Source organism: Drosophila albomicans, chromosome 3 (genome assembly GCF_009650485.2).
Source record: "Drosophila albomicans strain 15112-1751.03 chromosome 3, ASM965048v2, whole genome shotgun sequence".
NCBI lineage: Eukaryota > Metazoa > Arthropoda > Insecta > Diptera > Drosophilidae > Drosophila > Drosophila albomicans.
This window is the reverse complement of record NC_047629.2, coordinates 23,342,654-23,359,680: the sequence shown is the minus strand read 5'-3', so window position 1 is coordinate 23,359,680 and position 17,027 is coordinate 23,342,654. Positions and strand designations below refer to the sequence as shown.

Sequence of the window (17,027 nt, the reverse complement as noted above, 5' to 3'; positions counted from 1 at the left end):
TTGAGCATTTTCGTTTGGTTTTTATTTAGAAAAAGTTAACAAATTACTCTAAGCAACTTAGACAAAAAAATAATTACTAAAAAATGCATTTAATAAATTACAGTAACAATTACATTTGACTTGTAAAACGACAAAAAAAAAGATAAATACGAAAAATTTAGAATTGAACACAAGTAGTTTGCACGTTTGATACAAAAACAATGTTTATTAACAACAAATATTTAAATATTTGACCCAGTCCACCACCGAACCACACCAAACACACACTTAAACTTTACGTGTGTTAACCGATTCCCCCTATAGTTGGCTCAAATATGTAGCTTGCCATTTAATTCAAGGACGAACAAAACGAATAATTGTAAAGTGTTCATTAAAGTTAAGCACTTGAAACTTCATTGTAATGTATTGAAATTCAAATAAAAATCGAATCAAATATACATATTTGCGAAAGCGAACATTTTATTTTAAATTTTTGCGCTACCCAACACTCATATATCGATAGGTGTATCACAATCAGTGGGATGCATGCTTGCATTTTCAGGTTTGTCAAATCTGGTCACATCTTGTCTGCAAAACGCGTCGGCTTTGGCTGTATTATTTGGTAAAATTGTGTGAAAAAAGAAAAACAATAAGAAACAATTACAAATCGTTATTGCAATCAGCTTAATTCCTGCCCCGTCAAGATGGTTAAGCTAACGCCGGAGTTAATAAACCAGTCCATGCAATACATTAATCCATGCCGTGAGCGTGAACTAGATTTGCGCGGCTACAAGATTCCACAAATCGAAAATTTGGGTGCTACTCTAGACCAGTTTGACACAATTGATTTGTCGGACAACGATTTGCGTAAACTAGACAATCTGCCACATTTACCGCGGCTCAAGTGCCTGCTGCTAAACAACAATCGCATCTTGCGCATCAGTGATGGCCTCGAAGAAGTCGCGCCGAATCTTAACTCCCTCATACTGACTGGAAACAATTTGCAGGAACTAAGCGATTTGGAGCCACTGACAGGATTCAAAAAGCTCGAGACGATATGTCTCCTAATCAATCCGGTGTCGACGAAACCTAATTACCGCGAGTATATGGCATTTAAGTTTCCACAGTTGCGTTTGCTAGATTTCCGAAAGATCAAGCAAAAAGATCGACAGGCGGCACAGGAATTTTTCCGGTCTAAACAGGGCAAGGAAATGCTTAAAGAGGTGTCAAAGAAATCTAAATTAAGCGCCGCTGCGGCCCTCGCAGCAGAGGCAGCGAATGGCAAAGGAGGGACAGAAGGCGGCAGCCGGTTTGCCAATCCCGAGGATATGCAGCGGATACGCGAGGCAATTAAACGCGCCAGTTCGTTGGCGGAAGTGGAACGTTTGTCACAGATCCTGCAGAGCGGCCAACTGCCCAGTAAATTTCAACATGAACTAGCTCAAAATGGACATGGCAATGGAAATGGCAACGGAGATACCAACCCGCCGTCAGTGGCCATGGATTACTAGTAGTTTGGTCTCGCAGGTCAAATTTAAACGTAGAACAATATGTTAATAAAAAACAAACAAAAAGTCAATGTATTTTCTGAATTTTCTTTATAGAACTCGTCCTTCGTTTTCAATAGGTTGCTGATTTGCAATTTTTCACAGAAAAATCACATGCTCAAATACAACCAGTGAAAATAAAATGTAAATATTTGAAATGAAATGCAAACATCGATTCGGTACTAATCAAAAATAATTGGCTACAAATTTAACAATCTACTCGTTATACGGACAAAATATGGGGTGTGTGTATTATGCTTTGGCGCTGCAAACAAACTGTTGCGGGAATAGCATTTTGGACTCTTGGAATTATAAAATAATTGCTTTTTCTCAATGCAGTGCGCGTATGCGCGCAATCTCTGAATATGTTAGTATTATGTAGGTTTGGCCGCCATTATGGAATCGTAGTGCAGGCCGGTGTAAAAGATGATCCACGTCACTAAAAAGCCGGCAAACGATGTCATAAAGCCCTCCTTTACCAGTTCCCATGCTCCGCCGTATGCATCCTCGTCCACGTTCTGAAAGTTAATGGCATACAGATACACAACGCCGCAGCTTATGCCGGCAAATCTGTAAATGAATGTAGAAAAGAAAAAAAAGCTGTACTAAGTCTAATTCTATATTTAGTTTAGCTCATAACTCACAACACAAGGCCCAGGAAACCTTTGAGCGGCACAATTCCCCAAATGATGCCGAGTAGGATGCCAAAGACCTGACGTGCCCAATAAATCACATCAAGAAACTCATCCTGCAATCAAAAATAAAACTGCATTAACTTGCAGCTAAGCACAAAAAAAAAACACGCGCTGTTCTTTGCTCTCTCCGTCACCTTGTCTTCCCATTCTGATTTAGTCAAGGCCCGCGCACAAATTTCTTTCAGAGACGAAGACTTAGCAGAGCCGTTGGCGTTGCGTTCAACTGTGTTTGATTTGCTTGACATTTTCTTTGTAAACTATTTTTTCACTTATAAAGGGTTTCGAAAACTCGTTTAATAAATTAATTAATAATTTTTTCACTATCAGTACAATTGGCTATGCCGATAAAAGTTACAGGTTATATCGATGAATCTACTTATCGAGCTCAACAGCTGTGCTAGAGATGAACTTTTTTAACTGTCATTTAATATTTTTTTCGAGATTTTTCGAGCTATTAATTAACATTTATTTGCTTTTTATCGACAAAGATTAGTTAAATTGAATTAGGAAATTGTAAAAATTAAGAAAAACAACTGGCCTTGCGTAGCACTAAACAACTGGATCCGATAGTTGAACAAGCTCAGTAGTTCCACTCTTGGAGTGAACTTGTTCGGAACTAAACCCCACACAAGTTATGTGAACGGTGTTTCGGTAAAAGAAAAACAAAAAATATGTTGCAAATAAGTCGATTCTGTTTAACAACTGCAAACACAGTTACAGGTAAGTGTTGAATTACTATCCCAGCAACATTTCATTCAAAGCAAGTGTTGCTTTTGTCTAATTGCAGCTCAGCGACATATCGCTATCAGCGCCTCACGTTTCATTGACCAAAAGTGGCGTGCAGATCGAGGACTAACAGAGAACCCGAATGCTTTCGGTCCACTCACTAATTTACCTGACTACACTTATCTGGATGGCAGGGCGACGCCGTTGGGTGTAACTACTATTAACTCTATGTTTATTTGTATAACCTAATTTTATTTACTTGCTTGCAGTCTAATCAGAAGAAACGCCTGTTGAAGCAGCAAGAAGTGGCTGCCAAGATTGTGGAGTTGAGCAGCGAACTGGAGTTTGCTAAGGCGCGTCACGAGCGTCTTAAGTCTGAAGCCAAGGCTGAGAAGCAGCGCATCATACAGAACAAACTGAAACCAAAAGGACAGCTCTTGTTGAAAAAGAAATGAATGTAAACAGAACTTTGTCCAGAATGTTAATTATCCTTTAGTTTGATAAGATTACAATTATATTGATTGTTTTCATTAGGAAATCGTGTTTGATTGTTGAATCTAATTGTCTGTTGTCTACTGAATAGCTGGCATAGATGGCCGAGTAATTAATTCAATATGGAAAGACGTAGGGAATTTCCAAATTAATACTAAATGCCTGACAATTCACTTATGACGCAGTTGAAGTCTGAAACCAGTCACAATAATTTGTTGACGAGCTATGAACTCATGTGATGATAAATGTCTACGCAATCCACACTAAAATTAGTAACCGAAGATACTAAACAAACTTGTAGAAGATTTAAGTTATTGAGAAATTAAATGCATGCCTAGAATCACGTATACGCCCAGTAGTTCAAAAATAAACAAGCTGTATGAATGCTGTAACTAGGGAAGTTTAATTGTTGATCTGTTACAACCACATTGTGTGCGTCCTGCGCAATGTGGTCCGATTTATGATAGTGTAGTGTTTGTGCTTCGGCAGAACAATAAGTGTTTTTAAATATGTGTACTATATCTATGTGCAATATTCATTATCAGCCAGGCATTTGCACAACATTGTGAGTTTTGCGCTCCGGATTTCGAGCGTTTTGTAATTATCAATTAGACGTGAAATTTTTTGCACGCCTTGCAAATGTTTGTTATCCCAAATATGAGCGTATGAACTGAGTCAGGCCAGAACACATATCTCTTAAAAGGGCACAATCCAATGCAATGTCAATAAAAAAGAGCTTTCATTGTGGGTCGCTGAGGGTAGACATAAAAATTTCCACATTCCATAATAGACTTAACGTTGAAGTGCTATAATAAAATATGGTTATAATTAAAAATTATTTTTATAGCGTTATTTATTCTCACACTTGTAGTTAACAAAAGATCTCCTAATCCCCTGAACCTGAGGCTTGAACTCTGCTCAAATAAAGAGGCCAAATTGCAATTGCAATTAATTAGATACGTGGTTCGAATTTTAACACAACTGAAGAATTGATGAACCAACAACTCTTGTATGTATGCAGCTGCTGTGCTGGAAACGTGCTGGCAAAACGTGATTGAGCAAACAGAGTTGTTGACCAGTAGCAAACTAACTTTGGCGCTCAATCACCACTGCGTATACATAATATGCTTACATTTCAAATCGCCATACAATTAAGCAAATAATTAAATAGTAATTGTTGTTGTTCTGAATTTGCTATCAAAATATTTGATTTCGCACATGGAATACTATGAGTAGAAATGCTGAAAACAGCATCAACATCCTCATGAAAAACAATCATGTTGTTTTTATTTGATATGAGTATTCGAGTATTTATATGCACAAATTGACTTACTACATTAGCACACTAATATTTATTTATATACTTAAGTACTAAATCGTATTTCTCAAATAATAAATAAAGAAAAATCCTATTAATTCTGTTGTCAGGTTCATTTTATGATGTGTAACATATATTAAGCCGAATTTAAATTTCCATGAAATACGTGGAGTGATTAAAATTATAACGTCTAAAAGACGTTAAAAAACAAATCAGCTCTCCCGCATTTTAAGAGCAAAAAAAATTTCAGGGGGCTACCCCAAAGTTTTCTAAGAAAAAATTTAATTTAAGACAATACTCAAAATTTCAATATGCATAATTTCTATGGAACTTTATCAGAGCTTGCCATTTTATCACTATCACCAACTCTCGTTTGGGCTCAACTGAGAGAAACCCTTTACCTTTATTATAAAAAGCAAATAGTAAGGTATTATGACAACTATCACTATCATGTACCAAACTAAATATTTTGAATATCAATATACTACTAGTTTTCAAATATACCAAATGAGAATATATATAACTTTATGGAGTTAGAGAACTCTCTTTTTGACTAATAAATACATTTCCTTTTGGCACAAAGTTATAATTCCCTTCTGTGGGCATCGGATAAAGCAAATTAAATACGATAAGCATTTGACGAAACTACTTGAGCTTGCATTTTTAAAGTATTTATTGTGAACACAAATATTTAATCCCAAAGGGGAAAAGTAACTAGAGATAAGTCGATGCTGAAACCAAATTTTCCAATTCAAAAGCTCTGTGGGCAATTGAATGAACTCAAACGGACCGGGAATTCTTAACAACACACACGCATCGGAATTGAATCTCGCTCTAGAAGTGATTTGCCTGAACGGAAACCATGTTCAAATATTTCTTCTGGTTAAAGATCGCCTCGCTGTCGTTGTTCTGTGTTCTAAACATTTATGTATTTGTGTTATCCTGCGTCTACAATTATCAGTATGAAATGATCAAGGAGTACGTTAAGTTCAAGGATTCTGTGTTCACAATGGACAGATGGATCAATTCACCATCTGGCAAGCTCAAGATCTATCTCTTCAATGTGACAAATGCAGAGGAACTTCTCAGTGGTCGCGATGAGAAAGTGCATCTAGAGCAGATCGGTCCCATAACATACAAAATCAATAGCCACAATTATATAATCAATCGAACCAAGGACAGTTTGACGTATCGCAAGGATCCCTATCGCAATTTCAATTTCATGCCATTCGAAAGCATTTCCCCGGACATTCTCAACAATACAATTGTTCAGGTTAACGATCAAATATTTAATCGCTGGTCTTTCTACAAGAAGTTATTTTTTCCCACAAGCGTTGAGAAAATCCTTGACCGCTACTCTTATCAATTATTTTCTGTAAGTGATTTGATTTTTTTTTTTTTTTTTTTTTTGAGCTTGATTTGCAGAGAAATGATGAATGATTCTTCCATTATTCGTAGTCTCAGATACAATTCCTAAATACTTTTAATACTTAGTAAGGCTTTTTAGCTGACACTTTTTCTCTTATTTTTAAATTTTTTTTTTATCGGCAGCTTTATTTAAGAATAAATCAGGTTTTCACCGTCAACATCGGCATGAAACACGGCATGGAGAATTTCTTTCGCATACAGACTTTCAAGGGAGAGCGCCTCATATCGAGTTTCGATTGGACATCTGTCAGCGATGATTGTGCCATCAACGTACAAGGAGCATTTGACAATTCACTTTTTCCGCCTTTCATCACAAAGAACACCTCCCTCAATATTATGGCCTTCCAACTATGTAGAGTTATCCCACTTCAATATCAACGCGAGGAGATACTCCATGGCCTCCATGGCTATCGTTATGTGCTTATGCCGCCCAAGGAGACGAAATGTTTTTCTAAAGTATACGGCGAGACGTTGCCCAAGGACATGTTTGATATATCCAATTGTGTGCGCAGTGAGTAAAAGTTTTAGATAAAATGCAGTGTTCATTCAACCATTTATTGTCTAGTGCCTTGGCTTGAAAAAGTTCCAACTGCCTTCTCGGCACCACACTTTTATGGCAGCAGCTATAATTGGTCGGAGCATTTCGAGGGCCTCAATCCCAATGCTGAAGAGCATGAACCTTTCATCTTGCTTGAACCCACGACTGGTGTAAAGATCAATGAGAGGATTCGTTTTCAGTCGAACACCATCTTGCCCGATCTAAGAAATATGTATAATGGATTGCAAAGGCTCAGCAATAAGATTGTACCGAATTTTTGGTATGAGTTTGTAAGTAATCTGCGCTTGGCAATTACTATTTCTTAATCCAAGTTTAATATGCAATTTCTTTTTAGGAGATGGATGAACTGCCATTTAATGTACGTTTCATTATTTTCCTCAATGCCTACGCAATGTCAGTGCTGCAGCCAATCATGATGATCGTGCACCTGTTAAGCGCCATTTGGATTCTGAACATGCTTTTAAGAATTCATCGGCAGAAAAGATATCTTCCAGAAAATGCTTTTAATAGGATAGAAACGAACTTATTATTACCTCCAAAAAATTGAAATCTCATTGTTTCACAAAGTTGCTACGAGCAATCGTTATCGCCTCCAATCTTTGAAATTGAATAGGAAATTTCATTTGTTACATAATTATTAATTTGAAGTTTATTAAATATTTCAAAACATTTCAATCATTATCGCTTACATTACGTAACCAAATTCGCCCTTATTTTATCACACAACTTGGTACGCGATTATTAATTTGAAGTTTATTAAATATTTCAAAACATTTCAATCACTATCGCTTACATTACGTAACCAAATTCGCCCTTATTTTATCACACAACTTGGTACGCGATAACGAAATTTCATGAATTCTCTAAGTACTAATTTGTTTATGAATAAGATAAGTATAAAGCAGTTTCTCCATTAATTGTCATAAATTTTAACTAACCAAAAGCGTCAAACATATCGAATATATTATGCGGAGACTGCTGGACAAATAACAGAATGAGAGTACTGCATATAATTATATTAATAGAGGTTATAGTAGTTCCAAATAAAAACCGCACCACCATAAACTCTGAGCTTTTATAATCAGTGCGAGGGTTTCTCTAGGAACAATGGGGAAGAAATTTGTAAACATAATTCATTAAATTCCCAATAGAGTATAAGTTAAATTATGAAGTTTTTAAGAAAGTATGTATCTTTCTTGGGTTAGATTTATATGCAAATTATTATAATTTAAAAAAATTAAGTTTTCAATTTGTCCTAGTTGATGGAAATCTAAAATCTAAATTCTAAATAAAATTCAAAATTCCATTAGTGTTTAAAGATATGTAAATTAGATTCGACAAACGTCTGAAGAAACCCCTAGTTACAAAAATTTCCTGTTCGTGAATTTTTAGAGTGCGTGATTTATTTTGATAAAATAAAAGTTGGGCGACTTGTTCAACGAGCACAAACGGGTGGAACAATCAGAACAACACACACGCATCGGAATTGAATAACGCATATCCTTAAAAAGTGTTTTAACTAAACGAAACAATGTCCAAAACCTACTTCTGTTTAAAAATAGTTTCGCTATCGCTCTTCTGTGTTCTAAGCATTTATTTGTTTGTGTTTGCATTCGACTACGATATTCAGTATGATTTGATGAAGACATACATTCAGTTTAAGGATCCGATGCCCGCCGTTGACATATGGATGAATTCACCGTTTGGCAAGCTCGAGATCTACCTCTTCAATGTGACGAATTCTGAGGAGTTTCTCGGCGGATGCCATAAAAAAATTCGCCTAGAGCAGATTGGTCCCATAACTTACAATGTCATTGGCTTCAACGATATTCTCAGTCGCACCGAGGACAGTGTGACGTATCGCAGGAATCGTTATCGCCATATAAATTTTTTACCCTACGGAAGTGTTTCTCCGAACATTCTAAACCAGACAATTGTGCAAGTCAACGATAAGGCTATTCTCGACCGATCGAATACTCTCTTTTCTTCCATAAGCGTCTATGACTTCCTCCACAGCAACTTTGACCCATTTAATAACGTGAGTGAAATTACGAGAGATTTGGCAAATTATGCGAAAATTTAATAGTGCGGAAAAAAGATAAATAATATACGATAAATTTAAATGAAACTAAAAACTCTAATATGTTACTTCTTAACCTGCAACGGAAATTTATTTATTCTTAACATTTCGGACGTGATAAACTAACAGTCGATTTCTTGATCGTGAGATACCCTCTATATATTTTCCATAATAGATAAAGACATTACATGCACCAAAAGCTATATTTCGTATATCTATATACAATACCATAAATATACAAGATTGTCAACCGAATTTCTTGAATAATATAAGTTTTTTATCATTTGCTTAAGCTTATAAAATACGATTGTAATTCGTTTTCAGAAGTGACACATATCAAAATATATACTTTATGAGGTTAGAAAAGAGAAAAGGAGGGTTCGTTCTATTAGTTATGATACCCTTGTAACCTTTATCTAACGGGTATACAAGGTCAAGCGCAATAGACATCCGCTTTTCCAGTTGTTTAAACTTTTAATCAACAAGTAATCTCTTTTTTTATCCTGCAGGCAACTAAAGAAAGAGAAGAAGTCTTTACCGTCAATATTGGCATAAAGCATGGAATGGAGAACTTCTTTCGAATACAGACTCTCAACGGAGAGTACTCAATTAAGACCTACGATCGAGCAAATTCCAGTAGCAGCTGTTCCATCAATGTGAAAGGAGCATTTGACAATTCACTCTTTCCGCCCTTCATCACGAAGAATACCTCCCTGAATATATTTGTCAGCGAATTGTGTCGTGTTATCCCGCTTCATTATCAACGGGAAGAGACGAAACAGGATCTCAATGGTTATCGTTATGTGCTCCAGCGGCCCAATGAGAAGGAATGCTTACCTGTGGAAAACGGCAAGCCATTGCCCAAGGACATGTATGATATGTCAAAGTGTGTGAACAGTGAGTGAAAATGAATTTTCCAGATGGAGGACGTCTGGTTTAAATTATTTCTTATCTCATTGTTATTCATGCAGACGACATTCCAACTGCCTTCTCGGCACCGCACTTTTATGGCAGCAGCTATAATTGGTCGGAGAATTTCGAGGGCCTCAATCCCAATGCTGAAGAGCACGAAGCTTACATCTTGTTGTTACCCATGATGGGTATACCGATCAATAATAATCTTCGATTCCAGTCGAATATGGTCTTGCCCGACTTAAGCTATTTGGATAATAAGCTGAGTCATCTCAGCAATAAGATTATGCCTAGATTGTGGTACGACTTTGTAAGTATTTGTCACTTAGAAATAGCTGAATTCTAATTGTAGCTATAACTTTTTTTAGGAAATGGGTAAACTACCGTTTATTGTGCATTTTGTGATGTACACTAATATACTGCAGCGCATGGTGATGATTCTACCTCCTCTGGCCGCCCTTTGGAGTCTTAACAAAATCATTAAAATACGTCGACAATTTAACTACAAGACCATCAACAACACGTATAATCAGCAGAAGGCGAACATTTAATTTCTGCCTTCTTTAATGTCTTTTGTATCTACAAATCATTTTTAAGAAAATTCCATTACTAAATAGGATAGCTTCATTTTTCTTTGTACTATTTTAAAACTTCTGCTAATTCTATAACAAGTAGTAAAGTAAAATATACTTAGAATATGGTGTATATTTTATATTTTGCTTCATCTGGAACTCTGTAAGATTCAAAGTTCGTAATTCATAGCAATTGTTATTTAACGTGAAAATTGAAGACAATGGATGTTCTCCTGAAAGTATCCTGCCAAATGTTGTCAAATACGTATACGCCTTTATACGTATCTGTGCACATTACTCATTATCATTGTGAGTTTTGCGTTTTGTTATTATCAAGTTGACTTCAAATTTTATGTTTAAATGCCTTGCTAATGTTTGTCGTTCGAAATATGAGTTTACAAATTGGCAATCAAGAATCAAATATCTCACATTGTTGGTCCCTGTGGGCAGACCACATTCCATAATAGACTATAAGTGCTATAATAAAATATGGTCATATTTAAGTATTAATATTGAGTTATTTACTTGCGCACATACAGCCAACAATGCCCTGAATCTGCAGCTTGAACTGTGCTCAAAGCAAGAGCCCAAAACAATTGCAATTAATTAGATAACAGGTTCGAAATTTGGCACAGCTAAAGAATTGAAGAACAGTCATCTCTGGAGTGCTGGAAACGTGCTGAAAAAACGGGATTGAACAAATAATGGCATCTTCAGCCTCAAATTTCCGCTGCAGTTGGCGCGTATACGTAATAAGCTCATATTATTATATAACAATTAAATACATAATTAAGTAGTCTAGTGAGTGCTGAAATTTTCCGCTTATTGCACATTTTCACACTTGCAACAAAATATTTGATTTCTCACGTGGAAGATTGCGATAAGAAACTGTTTAAAACAGCATCAACATCCACTTCAATCACAAGGATAGTAGGATAAGATTTTTCGAGTATTTATTTTTTGGCCGTCTTACCTAAATCGATAAGCCCAATAATATTTATTTTATCCGTGTTTATTCATATTACCTATATAATAAATAAAGAAAAACCACTTCATGTTATTGTAAATAGTGAGCTTAATTTGCATAAATTACTTGGAATTTTATTAGATTTTACCGTCACTATCCCTAAAATTTCGCATAGGGTATGTGTATACCCGAAATATACGAAATTTCATAAATTCACTATGATACCGCATGAACTTATATTAATAAAGTCTTTCACGATAAAAACCGTACTACCATAAACTATGTTTTTTGCTGTCAATGTGATGGTTTCCCTAAATGTTTTCGTATTTTATGTATTGTATTGCTTCAACGCTGAACAGAAGGAAATGCTTCAAATGTCCAAATATCCTTTATATTTATTTTGCGAAAAAGTTTGTTGTTGAAGTGAAAATAGGAAACTATGATAATAGAAAAAGCAGTATAAGAATAAAAAGTAATCTATTTTAATGATAAATAGCTTGGTCAAGGCCGAAAAAAAATAAAAATATTAACATTAATATGTTAACCGGAAAAAGTAGGATTTATTCTTTAAGATGATTCTTCACCTTTCCATTAAACACAATTGGAAATTGAGTCCACATTTCCAATAAGGCTAATGTGCCTCGTTTGCGTTGCGATAAATATAATCATTTTTTGTTTATCAGTAACACATGTTAGATGTGAAAAGCAAACATTATTAAAACAAAATTTGGTATGCAAAATTAAATTCGCTAAGTTTGAAAGAAACCCGAAGCTAGAAAACTTACTTGTGTGGGAGTTTTTAAGGCGCGTCACTTATCGTAGCTCTGGTTACACAAATATTCAATCCACAAGGGGGAAGTAATCTCGAAATCAATCTAGTAAAACCCAAATTTTAGAGAAACATAAAATTACTTAAAGCTCGGTGGGTCGTTGAACGAACTCAAACGCGTAAAGTGGTCTCAACAACTCACACGCATCGGAATTGAATCTCGCAGCTCTTATAGAAGTGATCTGACTGAACGGGAATAATGGTCGAATATAGATTCTGGATAAAGATCGCCTTGCTGTTGTCGTTCTGTGCACTAAACCTTTGTTTGTTTGTGATCTCTTGTCGCTGTAGTTATCAGCATGAATGGATAAAAGCGAACACAAATTTCGAGGATTCTATGTTCGCCATGGACATGTGGAAGAATTCACCATTTGGCAAGCTCAAGATTTACATTTTCAATGTGACGAATGCAGATAATTATGTCAGTGGTCGTGATAAGAAAATGCATCTACAGCAGATCGGTCCTATAACATACGAAATTAAAAGCTCCAACTATATACTCCATCGCGCCAAGGACAGTGTAAAGTATCGCAGGGATCGCTTTCGTTACATCGATTTTGTGCCCTACGAGAGCATTTCCCCGGACATTCTCAGCAAGACCATTATACAGCTCAAAAAAAGGTTTAGTTTTTTGTCCAGCAGCATTAACGATTCTCTACACAACACCGTTGATCCTCAAAATAACACGATTAGCCTCCTGAAAGCGTTACTTTTTCCTTCCAGCAGCATCAACGATTTTCTATACAGCACCTTTGGTCCTCTAAATAATGTGAGTGAAATAACACGCGATAAAACTAAAAAATTAAGTGAGCCCGGCTCTACGATACCCGCTATCCATCTCTCAGTTTCCATTAGAACCATATTCTAAAATTCGATTCTAGCTTCAAAAATACCGTAGCTGTTCGATTGGGCAGGGCAAAGTTTTTAACCAAACTTGATAAATGTGTAAAAATAACAAATGCTATCTCTGAGTGTTCATACGGGATTACAGACAAACGGACTAGGCTATATCATGTAGATTATTGACGATAATCAAGAATAAATATGTACTTCATGGGGGCAGAGATGCCTGCTTCTTTCTGTTACATACATTTTCTGTAAGCACAAAGTTATAATACCCTTCTACCCTATGCGTAGTGGGTATAAACATGAAATACTGATCTTATATTCTGATTCAAAGTGACAGTCTGAAGTAGTAGACCGCAGATTTTTTAGTATTCTCTCTTTTTTGTATCATTTAGATATTTGCGAAGACAAAGGAGGATTTTACAGTCAACATTGGCCCGAAGCATGGAATGGAAAATTTCTTTCGCATACTGACTCTCAACGGAGAGCACTCGATTAAGACGAATGATCGGGAATATTTCAATGACGGTTGTCCTATCAATGTGCAAGGTGCATTTGACAATTCACTCTTTCCGCCCTTCATCACAAAAAACACCTCCCTGAATATCTTCACAAGAGAATTGTGTCGAGTTATCCCACTTCATTATCAACGGGAGGAGTTTCAAGACGGTCTTAAAGGTTATAGGTATCTGCTCTTGCGGCCCAATGAGACAGCGCCAGATTGCTTATTTGAAACAAATGGCGTGCGATTGCCCAAGGGCATGTTTAATGTTCCGAAGTGTTTGTACGGTGAGCGAAAGATCTATCTAGAGTTCTGCTGTCGTCTATTCAATTGTTTCTTGACCAGATCCTTGGCATAAAGAGGAAGTTCCTTTGGCATTCTCGGCACCACACTTCTATGGCAGCAGCTTTAATTGGTCGGAAAATTTGGAGGGCCTCAATCCCAATGCTAAAGAGCACGAAGCTTTTATCCTGTTGGAACCCACGACTGGTATACGATCAATGAGAGGCTTCGATTTCAGTCGAACACCATCTTCAAATTGGATACGAAAAAGCCAAATTCCCCACATACGATTGTGCCGAGATTTTGGTACGACTTTGTAAGTAATTTTGGCTTGCCAATCACTATTTCTCAATACTAATAATATTTTTGTATTCCTTTTTAGGAAATGGCTGAACTGCCGTTTAGTGTACGTTTCGCCCTTTATTTTTATGTCAGCGCAATTCCAATGCTGCAGCCAATGATTATGGTGGTGTTATTGTTGGGCGCTATTTGGAGTCTGTACAAAATAGGAAAATTAATTCTGCAGAGAAAACGCGCTGCTGCAGTGGCAGTGGGTGGTCAGTTGTATTATCATGCAAACACAACCTCAAAGTGAACACAATATCATTAGCTGAATGGTACATTTTTGATTGTAAAGTCGCGACAAAATAGTTACACAGTTAATCAGTTTTATTAATAAAGTTCAAGTTATATCCGTATTAATATTGAGTTCAACTTTCTCAACCAACTCCGTAAAATATTTTACGAAGTTAGCTACTGAAAATGGGAAGCATGCTGAATATCACGTAAACGTCAAGTGGTTTCAAAGCAAAACAAGTATAGTAAAGTATTGTAAATAGGGAAATAAAACAATTGAGCTGTATGAAAATCAAAATATTGACATTCCGTAAGCGCATCCTGCGCAATGTGCCCGATAGTGTTGTGTTTGAACTCTAGCAGCGGCTTTTAAGCGAGTATATCAACATATGTATCTATGTGCGTTATGCATTATTATTGTGAGTATTAAATTTTGTAATTATCAATTTGACGTACAATTTTACCTTGCAAAATTGGGAATCAAGAGTCAGTCAGAGCCCAAATTTCGCACATCCCAATAAAGGTTGAAAAGTCAATATAAAACAGTTGTCACAGTGGGTTGCTGTGGGCAGACAGAAAAATTTCCACAAGCACTTATGTATAGTCATAAGTGCTATAATAAAATATGGTCATATTTAAGTATTATTATTATTGAGTTATTTACTTTCACACATGTAGCCAACCATGTCCTGAACCTGCAGCTAGAACTGTGCTCAAAGCAAGAGCCCAAAACAATTGCAATTAATTAGATAACAGGCTCGAAATTTGGCATAGCTAAGGAATTGAAGAACAGTCAACTCTGGAGTGCTAGAAACGTGCTGGCAAAACGTGATTCAACAAACTATGTCGATGAACAGTCTTCAACCTGAAATTACCGCTGCACTCAATGCGTATACGTAATAAATTTATGTTTTTATATTGCAATTAAATATATAATTAAGTAGTCTTCATTATAGTGAGTGTTGATATTTTGCGCTTTTTGCAAATTTTCACACACCAATTGTGGCTACAAAATATTTGATTTCGCACATGAAAGATTACGATAAGAAATTGCTTAAACAGCATCAAATTCACTTCAATCACAAGCATGTTATTTACAAGTAGGATGAGAGTATTCGAGTATTTATTTTTTGGCCGTTTTAATTTAATTAGCGCGAGAATATTTATTATTATACCTACTTAGTCATATTATAATATAATATAATATATAATAAATAAAGAAATCCTCTTCATGATGTTACCATGCTCATTTTATGATGGAAATGTTAAGCTTGACTTGCGCACTCGGAAAACACTGTTAACGAACAGTAACATACAAAATTGTTAAGCAAAATTCCTTATCCGAACGTTTCCAATATATTTAATTTCAAGAAAAGACAAATTTCAAATTTCATACATGTGTCAGCCATTGTTAAGGTTTTGACACAAATATTTTTTTTTCTTTGCATAAATTACATGGAATTTTTTTTTGAGTTTTCCGTCTAACCACTATCCCTAGCATTACGCATAGGGTATTTGCATACCCTAACCGCATAAACGTATATTAATAAAATGTACATCAAAACCGCATTAACATTAACATGTCATCAATGTGAGGGTTTTCCTTAATGTTGCCCTATTTTATTTGTTGTATCATTTCAACGCTGCATTAAGAAAGGCATTGAAATTTATCAGAGCAAAACAAAATGTTTCAAATCTCCAAAAATCAGCTCAAATTTCTTTTAGCGAAAATGTAGTGTGTTGCTCTTTGAAAATATTTAAGAAATTTGGCAATAAAAAGTAGGACACTATGGAAAAAAGAATGAGAATAAAAGTTAATCTAAAATAAAATAAAATAATAAAACAATAAAATTAAAATTTGCAAACATTTAAAGAAACCCGAAGCCAGAAAACTTACTTGTGCGGGAGAATATAGCTCTGGTTTCACAAATATTCAATTCCCAAAGGGGAAGTAATCTTTAAATCAATCTAGTAAAACCCAAATTTATTTAAAAACAGGAAAAGACTTAAAGCTCAGTGAGTAGTTGAACGAACTTAAACGCGTAAAGTGCTCTCAACAACTCACACGCATCCGAAATGAACCTCGCAGCTCCTCTAGAAGTGATCCGACTGAACAGGAATCATGGTCGAATATAGCTTCCGGTTAAAGATCGCCTTGGTGTTGTTGTTCTGCGCACTAAACCTTTGTTTGTTTGTGATCTCTTGTCGCTGTAGCTATCAGCATGAATGGATAAAAGCGAACACAAATTTCAAGGATTCTATGTTTGCCATGGACATGTGGAAGCATTCACCATTTGGCAAGCTCAAGAAAAAAGATTTAAAGAGGCGGAAAAAGACAAAATAATTCACTCCTTACAGCATTTTCTTTAGTTCTTAAAATCAATAAGTACTCTCTTGTATCCCTCAAGCAAATAAGAATAGAGAAGAAATCGTTACCGTCAACATTGGCGAGAAGCATGGTATGAAGAATTTTTTCCGCATACAGACTCTCAACGGAGTGAGTTCAATCAAACAAAATGAGCGGATAACTTTCCGTAACAGTTGTCCCATTAATGTGGAAGGAGCATTTGACAATTTACTCTTTCCGCCCTTCATCACGCAGTTCACCTCCTTGAATATTATAGCCTAAGAATTATGTAGCCTTATCCCACTTCAATATCAAAGCGAGAAGATACACCATGGCCTCCATGGCTATCGTTATGTGCTTATGCCGCCCA

General features: G+C 35.9%; 5 protein-coding genes across 7 annotated transcripts; 4 read left to right on the top strand and 1 right to left on the bottom strand.

Annotated features, from left to right (window-relative positions):
• The first annotated feature begins 511 nt into the window (after positions 1-511).
• On the top strand, positions 512-1,558 carry LOC117569673 (probable U2 small nuclear ribonucleoprotein A'). The gene has a single exon (XM_034250920.2). It carries the CDS (start codon positions 684-686, stop codon positions 1,488-1,490), a length of 807 nt encoding a protein of 268 aa, XP_034106811.1. The 5' UTR covers positions 512-683; the 3' UTR covers positions 1,491-1,558.
• Positions 1,559-1,560: 2 nt separating this feature from the next.
• LOC117569674 (respirasome Complex Assembly Factor 1) lies at positions 1,561-2,593 on the bottom strand. Its single transcript, XM_034250921.2, has 3 exons — positions 2,356-2,593; positions 2,171-2,274; positions 1,561-2,096 (listed from the first exon to the last, which is right to left on the bottom strand). The coding sequence occupies exons 1-3, from the start codon at positions 2,464-2,466 to the stop codon at positions 1,901-1,903; spliced, it is 411 nt and encodes a 136-aa protein (XP_034106812.1). The 5' UTR covers positions 2,467-2,593; the 3' UTR covers positions 1,561-1,900.
• An 88-nt stretch (positions 2,594-2,681) lies between these two features.
• Positions 2,682-3,485, top strand: LOC117569675 (39S ribosomal protein L52, mitochondrial). The gene is made up of 3 exons (XM_034250922.2): positions 2,682-2,941; positions 3,009-3,157; positions 3,217-3,485. The coding sequence occupies exons 1-3, from the start codon at positions 2,893-2,895 to the stop codon at positions 3,400-3,402; spliced, it is 384 nt and encodes a 127-aa protein (XP_034106813.1). The 5' UTR covers positions 2,682-2,892; the 3' UTR covers positions 3,403-3,485.
• Positions 3,486-5,724: 2,239 nt separating this feature from the next.
• On the top strand, positions 5,725-7,259 carry LOC127565387 (platelet glycoprotein 4-like). Its single transcript, XM_052003540.1, has 5 exons — positions 5,725-6,030; positions 6,309-6,696; positions 6,751-7,013; positions 7,079-7,137; positions 7,223-7,259. The coding sequence occupies exons 1-5, from the start codon at positions 5,725-5,727 to the stop codon at positions 7,257-7,259; spliced, it is 1,053 nt and encodes a 350-aa protein (XP_051859500.1).
• A 754-nt stretch (positions 7,260-8,013) lies between these two features.
• Positions 8,014-10,350, top strand: LOC127565767 (sensory neuron membrane protein 2-like). Of its 3 annotated transcripts, none has more exons than XM_052006088.1 (4): positions 8,014-8,782; positions 9,334-9,721; positions 9,796-10,046; positions 10,105-10,350. In XM_052006088.1, the coding sequence occupies exons 1-4, from the start codon at positions 8,276-8,278 to the stop codon at positions 10,285-10,287; spliced, it is 1,329 nt and encodes a 442-aa protein (XP_051862048.1). In that variant the 5' UTR covers positions 8,014-8,275; the 3' UTR covers positions 10,288-10,350. The 3 variants fall into 3 exon arrangements, with proteins under 3 accessions (XP_051862048.1, XP_051862049.1, XP_051862050.1); XM_052006089.1 differs by lacking the exon at positions 8,014-8,782 and adding an exon at positions 9,145-9,181; XM_052006090.1 differs by lacking the exon at positions 8,014-8,782 and adding an exon at positions 9,173-9,256.
• The last annotated feature ends 6,677 nt before the right edge of the window (positions 10,351-17,027 follow it).